At 39.3% G+C, this 19,737-nt stretch overlaps 1 protein-coding gene across 2 annotated transcripts in view; it reads right to left on the bottom strand.

Annotated features, from left to right (window-relative positions):
• NUDCD1 (NudC domain containing 1) overlaps positions 1-19,719 on the bottom strand; it is a 116,229-nt gene extending 96,510 nt beyond the window's left edge. The window contains exons 1-2 of one of the 2 annotated variants that reach the window (XM_021089013.1): positions 19,464-19,719; positions 6,609-6,763 (exon numbers count right to left, since the gene is read on the bottom strand). In XM_021089013.1, the coding sequence (XP_020944672.1) occupies positions 6,609-6,763; positions 19,464-19,581 (273 nt within the window). In that variant the 5' untranslated portion in view covers positions 19,582-19,719. Of the gene's footprint in view, positions 1-6,608; positions 6,764-18,912; positions 19,187-19,463 lie in introns of those variants that run through there. The other variant, XM_021089014.1, reaches the window with a different exon arrangement.

Raw genomic sequence — 19,737 nt, 5'->3', positions numbered from 1 at the left:
AGCCATTATAATTAAATGCAAAAGCTAAAAAGTGATACTTGTAATCCCTGTTATCATTCAACACTGTCTCAGAGGTTCCATCTAGTAACACCAATAAGACAAAAATGAAATGACACAGGAATTCTATTTCCACTTTCATAAATATACTGGACAAGGAGAGATGAGCCATTTCCTTTTGCTAACAATGGAATGTCTACTATGAAAACCTAAACGGGAGTAGGTAAAAATTACCAAGTTACCAAATAAAGTGGTTTATACAACAAATAGTCTTTATCAATAAAGAATATAGAAAAAAATAGTCTATTAATGAGAGGCAGAAACCATAACATATTCAAGAAGAAACCTGATGAGCATAAAAAAAAAAAATCTTACTTGACATAAAAGAAGATCTAAATAAATGCTCATACCCACATTCTGGGGTGGGGAAAAAAAAAAAAAAAAATCACAAAAATGCCAATTCTCTCCAAATCAATAAAAACTACCCATCCTAGGGAGCTCCAATGTGGTACAGCGGAAACAAATCCAACTAGTATCCATGAGGATGCAGGTTCGATCTCTAGCCTTGCTGTGGGCATTGCCATGAGCTGTGTGTGGTGTAGGTCGCAGACGCACTGCTGTGGCTGGGATGCAGGTCAGCAGCTGTGGCTCCGATTTGACCCCTAGCCTGGGAACGTCCATATGCCGTCGATGTGGCTCTAAAAAGCAATAACTACCCACCTTAGCGAAAAACTGGAGATTTCTCTATTGAATTTTTAACTAGACTGACTCTGGCCATCCGCTCAGCTAAGCACAGGGGTAAAGAACATGACTGAACGAAAATAGGGGAATTATCGAGTGCCCACTTATTAAAAGATGAGACTACAAACTCTTCTTTCCTTTGAATCCCGTAAAGCTAGGATCAGGCCTTATCTCTCTCAGACAAGAAAGAACAGGACTCCTCTCTCTGGGAACACCTGCCAGACCATGAGATATGATCTGCAAAAATTCTGGGTGAGTAGTTTCTCACTCAAACAGGTGTTACTGACTGCTTGAAAAAAAGGTATATTATTAGGTCTTTTCAAAAGAAGATGTAATAAACTATTTTTAGAGTATATATTATGCCTTTTCAATTACACAATTCAAGGACTTTGTAAGTCAGATGCTAAAGAGAATACGAATACCTATGAAGCGCTAAAAGAATTCAGGGATAACAATGATAATTGGGAACTAGGAAAAAAATGCATCTCTTAGAAACTTACCCAAGTCATGCATTGCAAGTCATGGTTTCCTTACTGCTTTCTAATGACGAGGGAAAAAAAAAACTTTCTAATTTTCTAGGAAGCTATATAAATGTACACTATAGAGAAAGATGTACATGAACATGTACAAACATGTACAAAAAAGAGTTTCATTTCAATGTCAAGTCCAAATTGAAGAAAAGAGGTAGGAAGTGGTTCACATTCTACTATAAATAAACGGGAGGACTCTTTATTTTGTACACTGTAGCATTCCTAGTACCTACAATAATGCATAACATATATTAGGTATTCAATAAACTTTTTGAATGTCGAGTGAATAGTATAAATTAGACTACGTGACTGAGTTAGGTGCCATAAATCACTATACTTAAATATATAAATTCTAAATGTCTTCCTAAACAATACATAAGAGAATCTTAAAAAAAAAAAAAAAAAAAAAAAAAAAAAAAAAAAAAAAAAAAAAAAAAAAAAAAGTCTTCCTAAACAAAATCTTAAAAAACATAAAAGCCTTTAAATTCAAGACACAATAAAATGCAAGTGATGTATATGCAGAGCATGAATATGTATGATCACATGTGGGCAATACAGTACTCATGCATGTGTACAGGGCAGCTGGCTTGTGTGTACACAATATCAAAGTATAAAGTGCATATAGAGTATATTTGTATACAGGGGTAAGCACAGGGGTAAAGAACATGACTGAACGAAAATAGGGGAATTAATGAGTCAGAGAGAGACTAAACTAAATAAGAAACTATATAACAAGTTATTTTAAGGGGTCCACAGACGCTAGATGATAGAATAAGAAAAGGAATCAAAGACATATTAGCCTTTCCATATCAAGTAAGGTATCAAAAAATAAATTACAGGAAAAAGTTGTCAAAATTATTTCCCAGGGAAACATCTCATTAGAAGAAAAATATACATATACTAACCAGTCCACACTGCTTATCTATAGCATTTCAAATGAAGTCATGAAACATTCATTCCAGATTTCCAATCTTATTTAAATTGGAATTAATATCCCAAATACTGATTATCAATTAGTAAAACAATAAAACTGAGCTTTCGGCCCTAAACTGTGATCGTATATATATGCCTCTCCCTGCCAAGCATAGTACTAAACTGTTTCCTCTGGAGTGCCCCTCGTGACAGCAGAAACGAATCCGACTAAAATCCATGAGGATGTGGGTTTGATCCCTGGCCTCACCAAGTGGGTTAGAGATCTGGCGTTGCCATGAGCTGTGGTGTAGGTCCCAGACTTGGCTCAGATCCCACATTACTATGGCTGTGGTATGGACCAGCAGCTATAGCTCTGACTCAAACCCTAACCTGGGAACTTCCATATGACGGGGGTGCAGCCCTAAAAAGCAAAAAAAAAAAAAAAAAATTGTTTCCTCTTCCATACTATTTCTTCATCTTATCCTTACTCCCAAGGTGACATGTAATCAACTTATTTGTGTGTGTGGCTAATAAAACATGCAGGAGCATTCAATAAACATTTGCTGAAGAAAAATAATTACTTCTTATTCAGTAAAATTATTTGATCTCAACAAACCAAAGACTCATACTTGTACCTAAAGGAGAAATAATATAAAGATCCTATCAAGAATGGAAAGCCAACTCCAAAGAGTAAGAACAAGACTTAAACAATGGTTATCCACTATGTAAACATACTGATTAAGCCTTCTGCTGGCTGCTAGGATTATATGAATATTAGACCCATATCCCTAGATCAAGAGTTGGCAAACCATAGTCCACGAGCTAAACTGCTTCATAAATAATTTTTTGGAAGGCAGACACACTCCTTGTTTACGTATTCTAACACTACCACACTACTACAGCAAAACTGAGCAGTTGCAAGCTAACACTCTCTGGCCCCTGAACCCTTTAACATTTATCTGGCCCTTGCAGAAGGCCCGTAAGCCCCTAGCCTAATGAGAATTCAGTCTATGAAGATCTGAAAGCCAATGGTATGAATATCCCTGGGGAAGAGAGCAAAGGGAGGATGTCAGGGCAGGCTTCCTGGGTGAAATGGTTAACTGAAATTAATTGACTGGGAAGCAGCCTGACACAGAAATAACAGAAATGTTCCAAGTAGAGTAAATTATGTGGGAAAGGGCTGCAGGCAAAAAGATACAGGGCATGTTTCAATAACTGCCAAGAGTTCGGTACTATTAGAATGTAGTGCACAAAGTGGTGAAAGACAAGGTTGGAGAAGAGGTCTGCACTTGCCAAGGTGAGGTGCTTGTATTTTTTTTTGGTCAACTTTTGTCTTTTTAGGGCTGCACCCACTGCATATGGAGGTTCCCAGGCTAGGGGTCCAATCAGAGCTGTAGCCACCAGCCACAGCCACAGCAACCTGAGATCCAAGCCACATCTGCTAACTACACCACAGTTAATGGCAACGCCAAATCCTTAACCCACTGAGTGAGGCCAGGGATCGAACCTGCGTCCTCATGGATGCTAGTTGGGTTCGCTAGCCACTGAGCCATGAAGGAAACTCCTGAGGAGCTTGTGTTTTTAAAGAATATATATCACTTTATGTGTACACCTGCCAAAAAAAACAAATCAAGCAAGCACACAAAAAAACTCAACCCACGTGTGGGAGAAGATACAAGAAACTAATATAAAGTTACAGAGGGGGGAGTTCCCATTGTGGCTCAGTGGTTAACGAATGTGACTAGGAACCATGAGGTTGCAAGTTCGATCCCTGACATTGCTCAGTGGGTTAAGGGTCCAGCATTACAGTGAGCTGTGGTGTAGTTTGCATACATGAATTGGATCCTGCATTGCTGTGGCTCTGGCGTAGGCCGGCAACTACAGCTCCGATTAGAGCCCTAGCCTGGGAGCCTTCATCTGCCATGGTTGTGGCCCTAGAAAAGACAAAAAAAAAAAAAAAAAAAACCAAAAAGTTATAGAGGGAAAAGGGGTAGTGAACACAGAACAGATGAAAGTGGGGTCAGAGATACTTTACTAAATATATTTTAAAAATTTGTTTTTTAAATCATAGAATACATTACCTATTCTAAAACTGCATATTAAAAAGTGTGTACTATGTCATAAAGGAAATATTTAAGGAATTGAAATGAGAAATGATAAAGTCAGGCAAACAAATATGAAAGATTATTCTATAGATGCAATGTAGAGGAGGGCTAGAACGAGCAGAGAGTATTCAGGAAGCTACTACTGATTATTTAAAGCAAATAGATTAACAATGTATTGTGGAGCTTACAGCATATAAACAAGTAAAACATATAACAATAGGAGTTCCAATTGTGGTTCTGGGTAACGAACCTGACTACTATCCACGAAGACACAGGTTCTATCCCTGGCCTCGCTCAGTGGGTTAAGGAACTGGTGTCACCGATAGCTGTGGTGTGGGTCACAGTTGTGGCTCAGATCTGGCATTGCTGTGGCGTAGACCGGCAGCTCCAGCTCTGATTCAACCTGTGGCCTGGCAACTTCCATATACTACAGGTGTGGCCCTCAAGAAGGAAAAAAAAATGTTTAACAGTAGTTCAAAGGATGGGAAGTAAAAGGAATTACATTATTGTAAGATTTTTTTCCACTGTCTTTAAGTGGAATAACATTAATTAGAGGCAAAGCAGTATAAATTAATGATGAATACTATAATCTCTACATTAATCATTAAAAATAATCAAATAGGGTTGGATTAAAAAGCAAAAAGAGAAAACTAAGTTGAATTTCAAGAAAAATTTCTTAGGAGTTCCCACTGTGGCTCAGCAGGTTAAGAATCTGACTAGTACCCATGAGAATGAGAGTTTGATCCCTAGCCTCATTCAGTGGATTAAGGATCCAGAGTTGCCTCTAGATGAGGCACAGGTCGCAGATGCTGCTCAGATCTGGGGTTGCTGTGGCTATGGCATAGGCCGGCAGCTGTAGCTCCAACTGGACCCCTAGCCCAGGAACTTCCATATGCCATAGGCGCAGCACTAAAAAGGCAATTTTTTTTTTTTTTTTAAACTGCTGAATTAAAAAACAAGTAAGAATACAGAGGAGTTCCCGTTGTGGCGCAGTGGTTAACGAATCCGACTAGGAACCATGAGGTTGCGGGTTCGGTCCCTGCCCTTGCTAAGTGGGTTAATGATCCGGCGTTGCCGTGAGCTGTGGTGTAGGTTGCAGACGCGGCTCGGATCCCGCGTTGCTGTGGCTCTGGCGTAGGCCGGTGGCTACAGCTCCGATTGGACCCCTAGCCTGGGAACCTCCATATGCCGTGGGAGCGGCCCAAGAAATAGCAAACAACAAAAAAAAGACAAAAAAAAAAAAAAAAAAAAAGAATACAGACACAAAGGAAAAAAGAACAGATGGACAAAACAGAAAGGTTTGGCAATGGTAACATAAAGCCAACCGTATGAGTAATTCCATTAAATATAAATATACTAAGCCAATTATTGGACAAAGACTGTCATTCTGGATAAAAAACAAGACCCAAATGTATACTCTTTATAAAAGACAAACCTGACTAATAATAACACTGACAAATTCAAAGAAAATGATAGAAAAAGAAAAATACTGGAGTTCCCACTGCGGTGCAGAGGAAATGAATCTGACTAGGAACCATGAGGTTGCGGGTTTGATCCCTGGCCTCGCTCAGTGGGTCAAGGATCCGGCGTTGCCATGAGCTGTGGTATAGGTCACAGACCTGGCGTTGCTGTGGCTGGCAGCTATCACTCCGATTAGACCCAGAGCCTGGGAACTTCCATATGTTGCAAGTACAGCCCTAAAAAGACCAAAAAAAAAAAAAAAAAAAAAAGAAATTATTCGCAGACCCCAGAGGAAAAGAGGGATATTTCATAACACTACAAAGACCAATCCACAGCATACAAAACAATCCTAAAAGCCTGAACCCAACTAACATACTTAAAAAATACATGAAATGAAGGAAGTTCCCTTGTGGCACAGCAAGTTAAGGATCCAGTGTTGTCTCTGCAGTGGCCAAAGTCACTGTTGTCGAGCAGGTTTGATTCCTGGCCCAGGAACTTCCGCATGATTCGAGGGTGGGCCAAAAATAAATAAATAAACAAAGTAGAAATTAAAAGGAGAAAGACAAATCCAGTCATAGAGTTAACAACTCACACAGAAAAAACAGACATGAACAGTTATCATCACTATTAAGATAAAAAATTCATTCTTATTGCTGGAAGTGGAGGAAGTAAATAAGTGTAAGTAACAGAAACAAAGGGAAAAATTAAAATTGTATTAAACAAAATAAAGCCTAATATAAACCTATAGGATTCCATATATTAAAGATATGCACACCTCAATTCTCTAGACATCATATTAAAAGTGAAAATTAAGGATCAAATTTATTGGAAAATTCTACCACTACAGACTTTTTTTTCTTACCAGCATCACTGTTAAATTCATAATTCTTCCAAGGTTATCAATGTAGTAGACACTGTCTGGATACCATGAATCACAGTGTAGGTAATTATACATTCCAAAAGCATGCATGTGCTCCAGTGTATATTGATCATCTCGAAGTTTTACTTCTGCCACAGCTGAAATGTAAGAAAAATAAACATTAAGTGCTCTGCCTCAGATTGTTCTTTTCTGAAGAATGCCAATAAGGAAAAAAACAAAAAAACAAAAAAAACAGAGAATGTAAATCACCAAGGCCTTCAGGACTATATTACTATTTGAAAATAATTTCTGGGCATCTACCAGGCAGTGTGTGCAGAGCATAAACAGTGGGTAAATGGACAAAGCCCCTGCCTTTCCAGAACCTAGAACATAGCAGGCACAGAGCTTTTCATACCACGTTTTTTTTTTTTTTTTGCTTTTTAGGGCTGCACGTGTGGTATACAGATGTTCCCAGGCTAGGGATCTATTTGGAGCTGCAGCTACCAGCCTACCCCACAGCTCACCACAATGCCGGATTCTTAATCCACTGAGCAAGGCCAGGGATTGAACCTGCGTCCTCATGGATACTAAGCAGCTCGTAACCCGCTAAGTCACAACAAGAGCTCCCATACCATTCTTTTAAGTACCTTCTTTATAATTATGAATACAAAGAACACAGAAATTCTAAATTTGGAAAATTTCCTGTCTTCTGGGTAATATTAAACACACATTATAAAGTGTTTTTATACTTTTTATCTCTATTATATTATATCTCTATTATCTCATTCATTTTTACCACATGAAGAAATAAAGACAATGTTTTTATTGTAGCATTATACAATTACTGAAATAAATGTAAGCACAAACGGTAACTTCTCTGTTATATACCACATCTTTCCCAAGAGTACAAAACAAAACAGTATCATATCTGGAATGGAAACAAAGTTTCCTACTTAAATAACAGTGCTTTTTTCACTACAGCATTAGCAGCTTCCATAATTTCACTTTTTTCCACCTTTACTGACATATAATTGGCATATAATATGGCATACGTTTAAAGTATACAATGTAATGATTTGATGTATGTATGTATTGTGAAATGATTACCAAAATAAGCTTACTTAACACATCCATCACCTCACATAGTTACAACTGTTTTTCTTGTTCTAAGAACTTTTAAGATCTACTTTCCTGAATTCTGTGATGGCCTAGCGATTAAGGATCCAGTGTTGTTCACTGCTATGGCATAGGTTCCATCCCTGGCCCCAGAATTTCCTCAGGCCATGGGCATGCCCTCCCACCCCCCCACCCCAAAAATCTACTGTCTTAGCTGCTTCCATAATTTTATTTTAATTTATTTATTTATTTACTTTTGCTTTTAGGGCTGCACCCACGGCATATGGAAGTTCCCGGGTTAAGAATCAAATTGGAACTGCAGCTGCCAGCCTACTAGCCACAGCAATGCAGGATCTGAGACATGATGGGAACTTCTGCTGCTTCCATAACTTTAAATCTGCCAAGAGTGATGTCTGCCTCCATTTCTCCTTTCCTTCTATGTAGACAGAAACTCTTACAGTTCAGGGCTGCCAGTGACCTAGAATTAATTTCTGCTCCAACAAGAAATACAGTAGTCGGTTATGCTGGGTCAATACTTTATCCTAATTATGAAACACATTTTACTACAGTCTGATCCCAAATACTTTCATCTTTTCTCCAGAATGCTCACCTGTGTTATTTCTATTATCTGTCTGGAGTCCTAAGTTGTATTTATTCATTCATTTATTCAGCAAATATCTTAATAGGCACAAATGATATGATGAGCAAACAGTATAGAATCTATCTTCTTAGCCTTATGATCCAATGGGGAAATGGACACTAGTCAAATAATCAAATAAATAAATACATAATCAGGGAGTTCTCATTTTGGCACGGCGAAAATGAATCCAGCTAGTATCCATGAGGATTCAGGTTCAATCCCTGGCCTTGCTCAGTGAGTTAAGGATCTGGCGTTACTATGAGCTGTGGTGCAACCTGCAGACACGGCTTGGATCCATGTTGCTGTGGCTTCTGATTCAACTGCTAGCCTGGGAACTTTCATATGCTCTAAGTGCGGCCCTAAAAAGCAAAAAAAAAAAAAAAAAAAAAAAAAAGTGCAGCCCTAAAAGCAAGAAACACACACACACACAGTGAGAATAACAATGGAGCCTGATCCACTTGGGGAGATTAATGAAGGCTTTCAAAAATTTGAACCAAGCTGCAAAGGATAAAGTACAACTTAAGAAATATTCCTACACCCTCATTCGCAGGCGCACATGCACCTCTGTACCCCTACTTATCACATGGAAAAGGAGAGTAAGCAAAATTAGATGGAAAAATTTGTGTTAAAAAAACCAAAAGTTAGCCAAACTGGCTGAAATGCAGAGCAACAAAGAGAACTGTATAAGGAAAGGCTCAGGTGAATGAAGCTACAGAAATGGGCAGAAGATGGATCACAGAAGGCCTTGCCTTTATTTTTGTTGATAAACTCGATGTAATAAGAATTATTTTAAGAGCTTTTAAGCAGGATAGTAAAGACCAGGTTAGAATCTATAGGTTACTTATAACTAAATATGGAAAACAGATTAGAGCAAAGCAAAGCAAACCCAGGAAGATCTACAAGGAAGCTACTGCAGTCATCCAGGTAAAGGATGATTGAAGTTTGCAGACCAACAGGAAGTAAAACCATTGTAACTTTATGATGGATTTCTTAGAGGCTGAGGAAATTGTCATTATATAACACGAGGAAATGTTTATTTCATAAGGAAGTTAAAAATATATATACTCCACTGATTAAAAGGGAAACAATCTTCAATTCTTGGTTTTCTAGCACCACTGTGTGGATTAAACTCGATACTGCAGGAAGTGTACTTGGTAAAAATAGTGGCCCAAAGCAGGAATACCAGGCAATGATACAATAAATAAATTTTCTTCACATTTGTGCCAAAGAAGCCTGGACAATCTTGAAAAAGCCAGGGACTTCTCAGCCTTAGTACAACACTTCATCTATGAATATATGGATCTGGAAAACCATTTACAGGAAACCATGAAACAGCCTTAAGTCTACAGCATGCATTCTGGTGAGATTAATTTATGTAAGGTATTCGGATATAAATAAAGGCCCATTACATATATACTGTTTTGCAAAAGCTGGTAAGTGTATAGAAAAAACCTCTCTGACCCCCAAGAGAAAGGAAAAGTCACTGTATTTATCATGATAATCATCTTGAGTATATGCAGGGAGACAGAACAAATGAAAGAAGAAAAGCAGTGTCAGAAAGTGAAAGAACTGAGCCACTGACAGGGCTCTTTCAATAGAGCCTAAGAGAGGGGTAGACAGCAGGAAGTCTCAAATCTAGCTTAGATATTTGAAATGACTAAAGAGGACTCTCTTTAACAGAGGGCTAAGAAGCCAGTGCAGTAAAATATTACTTAACATTATCTTGCTTTGGGTACCACCTCACACCAGTCAGAATGGCCATCATTAATAAGTCTACAAATAACAAATGCTGGAGAAGGTGTGGAGAAAAGGTGCCTTCCTACACTGTTGGTGGGAATATAAATTGATATACCCACTATGGAAAACAGTATGGAGGTACCTCAGAAAATTAAATATAGAACTACCATATATGACCCTGCAAAGTCAGAAAGAGAAAGACAAACACCATATGGAATCACTTATATCTGGAATCTAATATTGTCACAAATGAACCTTTTCACAGAAAAGAAATTTGGACTTGGAGAACAGACCTGTAGTTGCCAAGAGGGAGGGGGAGGGAGTGGAATGGACTGGGAATCTGGGGTCAATAGGTGCAAACTATTGCCTTTGGAGTGGATAAGCAATGAGATCCTGCTGTATAGCACTGGGAACTACATCTAGTCACTTATGATGGAGCATGATGGATAATGTGAGAAAAAGAATGTATATATGTATGTGTGCCTGGGTCACTTTGCTATATAGGAGAAAACTGACAGAACACTGTAAACCAGCTGTAATGGAAAAAATAAAAATCATTAGAAAAAAACACATTATCTTTCACTGGAAATAAAAGAGCTTTGCTGAAAAATCCTTTTCTCTTAATCCTTTAAAAAGAACTTACAGCCTAACAAGAAGGGACTCTCCCTTAATCTTTACCTAAGTTTCTTATAAGACATGCATGAAACCTCAAAAACCTATGGTTTTTCATTCACAAAGTATTTACTGAATGTCTACTATGTGCCAGACATGTTGCTTGGCGTTGGGCAGATACCAGCAAATAAAACAGACATGACCCCTGTCTAATGGCACTAACAATGGTCATGATTACTGCTTCTTGTCCTTTCAAAATATACAATGATGTTGAACCACATGAAATTGTCAATATGCAACTCTTTTGACACCAATTAAATATGATTCAATTGGAGTTCTTGTCATGGCTCAGTGGTTAACGAAGCTGACTAGCATCCACAAGGACATGGGTTCAATCCCTGGTCTTGCTCAGTGGGTTAAGGATCCGGCATTGCTGTGAGCTGTGGTGTAGGTCATAGATGCGGCTCAGATCTGGAGTTGCTGTGGCTGTGGTGTGGGCTGGCAGCTATAGCTCCGACTGGACCCCCAGCCTGGGAACCTCCATATGCCACAGACAAAAAATAAATAAATAAACATGATTGAATCTAATACTTACTTAAGCAAAGTACAGTAGGTTTTTTTTTTGTTTCTTTTTGTTTTTTTTTTAAATGAGGGAAGAGGCAAAGAACATTAACTTACAAAGGTCACTTCTTAGACCATTTATCTTCTATAATCAACCCAACCAGCTGTCTTCTTTTCACCTAGTTTCTGAGTTTGTTATTTGCATACAAAGATGTAAAAAAGCAAGAGTACAAGTCTGTAGAACTAGTTCTGAAGCAAAATCTATAGAACAGGGCACGGCTAGAACTAGCAGCATTGCCCTTGCTAAACTTTTTTACAACACTTCTGCACATGTTACACACTGATCAGCTTCTCTTCCCCAAATTCTCCCCCAGAAGAGCAGGCTTGAATTTTATAGTAAACTTAACTTACATAGATGCAATGATTATATGGCTCCTCTCTCCCTTTACTCCAATTACAGCTTAAGTTTTGGCCAGTTTTTATTTTCCTGCCCTGAAAAAACAGCCCAGAGAGGTCACATAGAGCATTAGGTAAAGCACAAACTTTAGGATCAGATTTGCCACTGATTAGCAGTTTAAGTTACCTACCGTTCTACCCTAATTCCTCATCTGTAATAAAAGTTAATAATACTTGGAGTTCCCATTGTAGCTCAGTGGGTTAAGAACCTGACATAGGCTCCATGAGGATGCAGGTTCGATCTCTGGTCTCGCTCAGTGGGTTAAGGATCCAGCACTACCGCAAGCTTCGGGGTAGGTGGCAGATCCTGCTAGATCCTGAGTTGCTGAGGCTGTGGTGTAGGGTGGGAGCTACAGCTCAAATTCCACCTCTAGCCTGGGAATTTCCATATTCCACAGGTGCAGCCATTAAAAAAGGAAAAACAAAAAACAAAAAAAGTATCCTATAAATTTATTGACAAGCTTAAATTAAAAACATGTCAAGTATTTGTTAAATGACACCTAAGAATAAATTAATTTAGCTGTTTCTCTTCTTCCTTTCAAGGGTAGTTCTCACACAGCTGACCATAATTCCATTCTCTCCTGCCTTTTAGGCCCTTCCTCAAGCGATCTCTCCACTAGCCCCTTCTCCTCAACTCAAACGTGTTGAAAACTTATCCACTCGCAAAACAAGTGAAAAAGGTTTCCTCTTCTCTGTCCTGCACTCAAAGCAGAGCTCTCTCCCACCCTATACTTCTCAGACTTCTCTAAAAAAGCCCAGGAGTTCCCGTCGTGGCGCAGTGGTTAACGAATCCGACTAGGAACCATGAGGTTGCGGGTTCGGTCCCTGCCCTTGCTAAGTGGGTTAATGATCCGGCGTTGCCGTGAGCTGTGGTGTAGGTTGCAGACGCGGCTCGGATCCCGCGTTGCTGTGGCTCTGGCGTAGGCCGGTGGCTACAGCTCCGATTCAACCCCTAGCCTGGGAACCTCTATATGCCGCGGGAGTGGCCCAAGAAATAGCAACAAGACAAAAAAAAAAAAAAAAAAAGCCCATACTCTCATTTTCTCATTATCCTCATTAACCCATTTCAATTTTGTTTCTAGCACTACCATTCTAAAGAACTTACTTTTTCACTTAAAATATGTATTAAGCAGTCAATATAGAATAATAGTCAACAGATTTTATCCTTCCCTCAGAATCAACCAGTAAGGCAAAATAAAATAAACTGGACAAAACTAAACAGTAATTATCAAGACATAAGACAAAAGGCAACAAAGGATAGTGATTCTTAAAAGAGAAACAAATGAGGTGAGCTCTACTACTGCCCTAGCCTAGTGCTTAGGTTCCAACTCACAGTACAAAGAGCAAAGTGAGGCAGTACCTGGCCATCTCCCTGGGTTGAGGAATCTGAGCTGAAAGTCTGGAGAGACTAAAGCAGCTAGAGTTCATCAGACAGAGTACCAGAGAGGAGAGAGCCATGGTGAGAGAACTCCAGAGAGCTACAAAGCACCTCGCTAAAATGCAGCAGAGAACTAATGGCATACGTTGGAGGAAACTACCCCAGGCCAGGGAAAGAACCATCTGAAAGGATTAGAGGTCAGTATTGGGTACTCACACAAGCTGTGACTGTTCCCACCGGGCAGACCAGAGAAAAACCCTTATTCATAGGTAAGGTACACAAAAAAGTCTTGTCTCAGTAGTGGGGAATAATTAGCCCTAGGTGAGTACTGCCCCAGACCAGCCTAAAAAAAAAAAAAATCATAAAAGCAAGACCCAGTGGAATTAATCTGTTTCCAAGTAACTCAATCAAATCCCAGAACAGAGTTTAAAATTTTTAAGAATACAAAAATGTCTTATACCCGATAGGGTAAAATTCATAACTTCTGGCATCCAATTAAAGATTACCAGGCATGCAAAGAAGACAGGAAATAAAACCCATAATGAGGAGAAGCCAACATGTAACTGAAACAGAAGCTATAATTAGCAGAACAGAACAGAAAAATATTTATTAAAGTACATTCCAAATGTGCAAAATGATAACCAGAGACATGAAAGATGTTAAAATTTAAATCAAACTGCTAGAAATGAAAATTATAAGATGAAATTTATTTATAAGATGAAAAATATGGACAGAATAGACATTGTAAAAGAAAAAAATTAATGAAATTAAAGGCATGAAAATAGAAACTATCCAACATAAAACACTTTTAAAAAAACGCAGGAGTTCCCGTCGTGGCTCAGTGGTTAACGAATCCGACTAGGAACCATGAGGTTGCGGGTTCGGTCCCTGCCCTTGCTCAGTGGGTTAACGATCCGGCGTTGCCGTGAGCTGTGGTGTAGGTTGCAGACGCGGCTCGGATCCCACGTTGCTGTGGCTCTGGCATAGGCCTGTGACTACAGCTCCGATTAGACCCCTAGCCTGGGAACCTCCATATGCCGTGGGAGCGGCCCAAGAAATAGCAAAAAGACAAAAAAAAAAAAATGCAAAGAGCACTAATGAACTGGGGTTAAGGTCCAGTAATCTAAAAACGAGTAACTGAATTCCTCAAAGTAGAAAATTTAAAATAAATACATATTTAAAAAATAACTGGAAGAAATAATGGCTAAAACCATTCCAAACTTGAAGAAAACTATACATCCATGGACCTAGAGGTAGAACAAATATACCAAGCACAAGAATCATGAGGAAAATCACAGTAACACAACATATTCAAACCACACTAAACCAATATGAAAGAGAAAAATCTTATAAGCAGTCAGAGAAAAAGGAGATGTTATGTACAAAAGAACAAAGACAGGATAACATATGATCTCTCATCAAAAACAATACAAGTAAGAAGACAGGGTAACATCCTTAAAGAACTGAAAGAAAAAACTGTCAACCTAGAATCCTGCACGTGGCAAAAATGTCTTTAAAAAAATCAAGGCAAAATAAGCATGTTTTCAGACATACAAAAGCTGAAATATTTCATCACTGTAAGGTCCATACTATAACAATTATTAAAAGTTTTTCAGGCAGAAGGAAAATTTACAGATTAAAAATAAGGATCTACATAAATGAGTAGCATGAGAAATGGCAACTACAGCAGTAAATATATAAGATTTTTTCCCTATCATTTACATGTCTTTAAAAGAAAATTAACTTAAACAAAAATAACAACAATGTATTATGTAAAAGCAAATAGGCAATAATAGCATAAAGGAGAGAAATAGAATAGCAAAACTATACTTTTGTAAGGTTCTTACACTACACATGAAGAAGTATATCATATGAATATATCACATAATAAGTTAAAGATAACAATCAAAACAAAGCTTTGGAGTTCCCATCGTGGCTCAGTGGTTAATGAATCCAACTAGGAACCATGAGGTTGCGGGTTCGATACCTGGCCTTGCTCTGTGGGTTAAGGATCCGGTGTTGCCGTAAGCTGTGGTGTAGGTCGCAGAGGCAGCTTGGATCTGGCATTGCTGTGGCTCTGGTGTAGGCCAGCGGCAACAGCTCTGATTCGACCCCTAGCCTGGGAACCTCCATATGCTGTGGGAGTGGCCCTAGAAAAGGCAAAAAAAAACCCAGCAAAAAAACAAAAGAAAACCAAAGCTGCAGTGACTATCTTAATATCAGACAACAGAATTCAGAACAAAGACTATCACACCCAGGATATAAAGAAGATTATTTTATAATGATAAAGTGGTCAATTTATCAAGAGGGCAAAATAATAATGTTTATACAACATAAAAGAACTTCAAAATATACAAAACAAAAACTGATAAAACTGCAAGGAAAAACAGAAACATCCACAATTATAGCCAGAGATGTCAATACCCCTCTCTCTTACAACAAGGATAAATTCAAAACAATTATGCTAAGTAAAAGATGCCAGATAAGTCAGTATACACTGTATAATTCTAGGTATATAAAACTCCTGAAAATATAAACAAATCTACAGTGACAAAAAGATCAGCAGTTGTTTAAGGATTGAAAGGGGGAGGGGAGGAACACGGGGCTGGTTATAAGCTAGGAGGTAGGCACCGGGCTGAGCAGCTGAAACTAGTTTACAGATGCGTCTCAGGCTAAGCAGCTGCAACTGCTTTACAAACAAGTAAGATGACTAGCCAGAGATAACTCAGAAAACTGCCCCCACGTAAGCAACCTAAGCAGCCCCTACTGTGCTTAACTCACTTCAAGTTCACCCGTGTGCTCTTCCACACATACTTTGCGTCTAATAAATGCTGTCTCTATTTAACAATCTTGGCCTCTTTGCTGAATTCTTTCTTCAAAAAATCCAGAACCAAGGTCCTTCCTCCAGCTGCTCCATCATCAGAATCAGTTAGAGATAGGCACAAGGGAACGTTTAAGGATGATAGCTAAGTTTTTCACCTTGATTATGGTGACAACTTCATGAGTGTATATGTACATGTGAAAACCTGTCAAATTCTACACTTAAATATGTATAGATTTTTGTCCATTATATCTCAACAAAGCTGTTCAATGCTGTAGGTGATGTAAATTTAGTCATCAGTCAGGCTCCAGCCCCAGAGATGAACCTTTGAAAAAGAGAAGGGTACAGGACCCTCATTACAGAATAGTCTTAGCAGAGAAAACAGACACACCAAGTGCTACAAAGTGTCATAAAGTCTATGAAGAACCAGGTACTATGGAAAAGTACAGATTCTAATTTGTACAGATTCTGTAGTATAGACTCTAACTATACAGTCAAGAAAGGAAACACTAAGTAATATGTAAACCAAGATCAAATAATGGGGTATGAGTTAGCTAGGTGAAACATAGGAGGAAAATACATTTACTGAACGAAGAGTCTAGGGAAAAAAATGAAATGGAATTGTTGGGTCAAAGGGCATTAAAATTTTATATGAGTTTTTTTGCTTAGTTCTTTGGAATGGAAAAAGACAAAGTGACATTTACTGCTTATGCAGCAGAGGAGATTCTAAAACAATATTTAGGGCGAGAATAAAACTCACTGCTTCAATTTGAGACCAGACACCACAGCTTCATTCACACGCCCCAAATGCAAAGCATCATACAGGTGTCCGCCAACAGTTTGTTGAATTAATATGAACTCCTTGGGTTGGTTATAAAAGATATCAAACTATGAGAAGGAGCAGCTCAATCATACCTCACAATATCTCTAGAAATGAGTTTTAATTTTTTTAAAAATAAAAAAAAGAATTAAAAGAATTAACCTGTTCTTCTTCATCACCCTCAAGAAATTAAACAAAAGCCCCTCATGTTAACTATTACAAAGCTTCCAAACTGATCCCTTTGTCTCCATTCCCCTCATCTCCATAGAGCCTTGGAGCAAACTATTCAATCCCCAAATCTGTCATTTCCCTTCTATAGTTAAAATCCTAAGTGGCACTTTATCACCTCCGATTGTGCATCCCAAACAGACTCTAAGACCAACAATGGTGAAAAGAGGGGAGAAAAAGAACAACTTAGTTTCTCATGAAGTTAATGTATTTAATTTAGAGAACTTTTCATTGTGAGATTTTGCTTTTTTGGTGTTAAAATATCCTTCTGTTTATCAAAGGATGGGTGAGTGCATATTTTTTTTAAGAACCATCTCCACTTAGTAACTTAAAAAGTTGGCAAATCTATGACAGCTGAGCTTTATTTTTTATTGTAATGGTCCTTGGAAAAGTCTGGGAAACACTGACTTAAAGGATAAAGTCCAAAAGACAAAAAGTGCCCTTACCTATCTAAGTTCTCTCACTTTCCCAGAAGACTTTTTTGCTCTGGAAATATAACATTGCAATAATGCCCTGCACATGACCTAATTTCTTCCCTTTGCTCACACTTCCCCAGGAATGAAATGACCTCAAACAACTTCTCTTCTCCACTCAATCTACTAACTACTCACTATGCCAAGCACTACGGCAGTGAGTGGTTTTAAAAAACAAAACAAAAAAACACCACTGTAAGCATGGAGCTCACAGCCTAGTGGAGGAAACACATATGAAATGAATGAAGAATCAAAAATTATGATTTAAGTACTATCCTTCAGAGAACAGAATGAAGGAGCCCAAAATCAAAGGCAGGAAGCCTAGTCAGGAAGGTATTACAGCTCCGGTAAGAAAGAACAATTTGAACAAGGGAAGAGGCATAGAGAAGTTAAGATTTTGAGTTGACTGGATTTGCTGAAAAACCGAATAGGAGATAAAAGAGAAGAAATACACCAAAGGATGACTCCAGCATGAGCAACTACGTCCACCTGAACTAGCAGTCCCAATTTTTTATGCTTCCCTGGATCTATTATGCCCTTCGGTTTGAGCTTCCCATACTGACTCTAGGCTGGATTATAAGACTTGCTTTGGCCAATGAGACAACAGCGAACATACTGCAAGCAGAGCTTTACAAAGCTCTTGGGCACTGCTTCTGGTCTCTTGGGATAAGCCTGTGCCAGCCTGATGAAGGATGAGACACCACTTGGAGGAAAGCCAAGCAGAGAACATCCACAATCATCCTAAAACAGCCTAGAGAACCCCCAAATATATGAGAAGGGTGTCCATTCATGACTAAAACCACCTAGTTGACCTTATGAGCAATAACAACTGCTTATTGTTTTGAGCCACGGAGTTTTGCGGTGATTTTTTTAATGCAAAACATGGTGGTATCATTTACTTAAATGGAGTGGGAGAAAGGGAATGAAAAGAAATATCAAGATCATTCTCTGACCCTGATTAACTCCTACCTATCCTTTAAAGCTCAACTTAGATATCACCTTCTCCAGGAAGCTTCCCCAGATGTCCCAGGCTGGTCTGGGAAAGATAGTGAAACACTATCATTATGTTTTATACATATCCCTATCAATGCCTTACCATACTGTCCTATAATTATCTGCTTACACTTTTCTTCCTAAGTAGACAGCATTTTTATGTTATCGACTGTGCTATACTCATCTTGATAGTATCAGCATGTTACATAAAACAAGCTCTCAAAAGAGGTTTCTTAATATATAGTAAATGAATAGACTTGTTTGATGCTAAAAAAATCTATTAACTCTAGGTTATTTCTCCAAGTGTGATCCACTGACAATATACATCAAAATCAGCAAGACTGTGTATTAAAAATGCAATTTTGGGGTTATCACTAACAAAAATTGCCATCCATTACGTTGTAAAAGCAAGGCTGAATATTCCCGCCAGCTACAGATAAACAAAACAAGTAGCAGGAGTGTAGGTACTAACCCAACTTTTCTTCGAAATTTTCTCCAGATGTAATGTACGTGAGAGTCCTTAGTCTGATGGCCCATAAGTAAGTGAAAATGCTCCTAAGTATAATAGAGTTTCTCTTCTAAGAATTGGGTCTCGGCCAGAAAAAACAGGAGCAGAGGATCCTCCAAAGAGGCGTGGCTTCTCAACGCACCGGTTTACAGAGGATGCTCCAGGAGGAAAGCCTGTCCTGAGCTTTCCCCGCAGCAAGGGCCACACCAGGACCGACAGGCAAGCGGAACCTAGGCATCACCCGCGGACCTCGGAGCCCTGGGAAGCGAAGCCAAGGGGCGGCGCAGGGTCCCACCGGAGGAGCCAATCAAAGGCGGCTCCTTCAGGGTTCGGGGATGGGCTTTCATTTTCCACAGGCAGCCACCCGGGGTCCACCCCAGCCCAGCAGGCCACGAAGAAGGCCACGGTCCCCTGGCTAGCCACAGCCAGCAAGGAAGAAAATGCGGGAAGAGTCGGGCCAATGGCAGCCGAAGGGGGAAAAGAACAGAGTGCGAGGGGGCACCGCCTCGTCCCACCTGCGTCAAGTTCCAGCTGGTAACAGGGCAGCGGCTCGAGCGAGAGCTTGTAACCCTCGAAGCGGGGATCCAACAGAGGTCTCTTCACCCGCAGGGAGCAATTAGCGGCCACATCCATCGCCTTGCGAGGTGCTAGCGTGAGAATTAATAAAGCTCTTGTTGAAAGATCCGCGCTCCCCTCGTAGCACCGAGGCTGGCTGGCGGCGTGGTTCCCATCCCAGAAAACACTGCGGCGTAGCGTGCCTTCTGGGAAATGTAGTATCCACGAGAAAGT

This window comes from Sus scrofa, chromosome 4 (assembly GCF_000003025.6).
Source record: "Sus scrofa isolate TJ Tabasco breed Duroc chromosome 4, Sscrofa11.1, whole genome shotgun sequence".
NCBI classification, from domain to species: domain Eukaryota; kingdom Metazoa; phylum Chordata; class Mammalia; order Artiodactyla; family Suidae; genus Sus; species Sus scrofa.
This window is presented reverse-complemented; position numbering and strand designations above follow the sequence as displayed.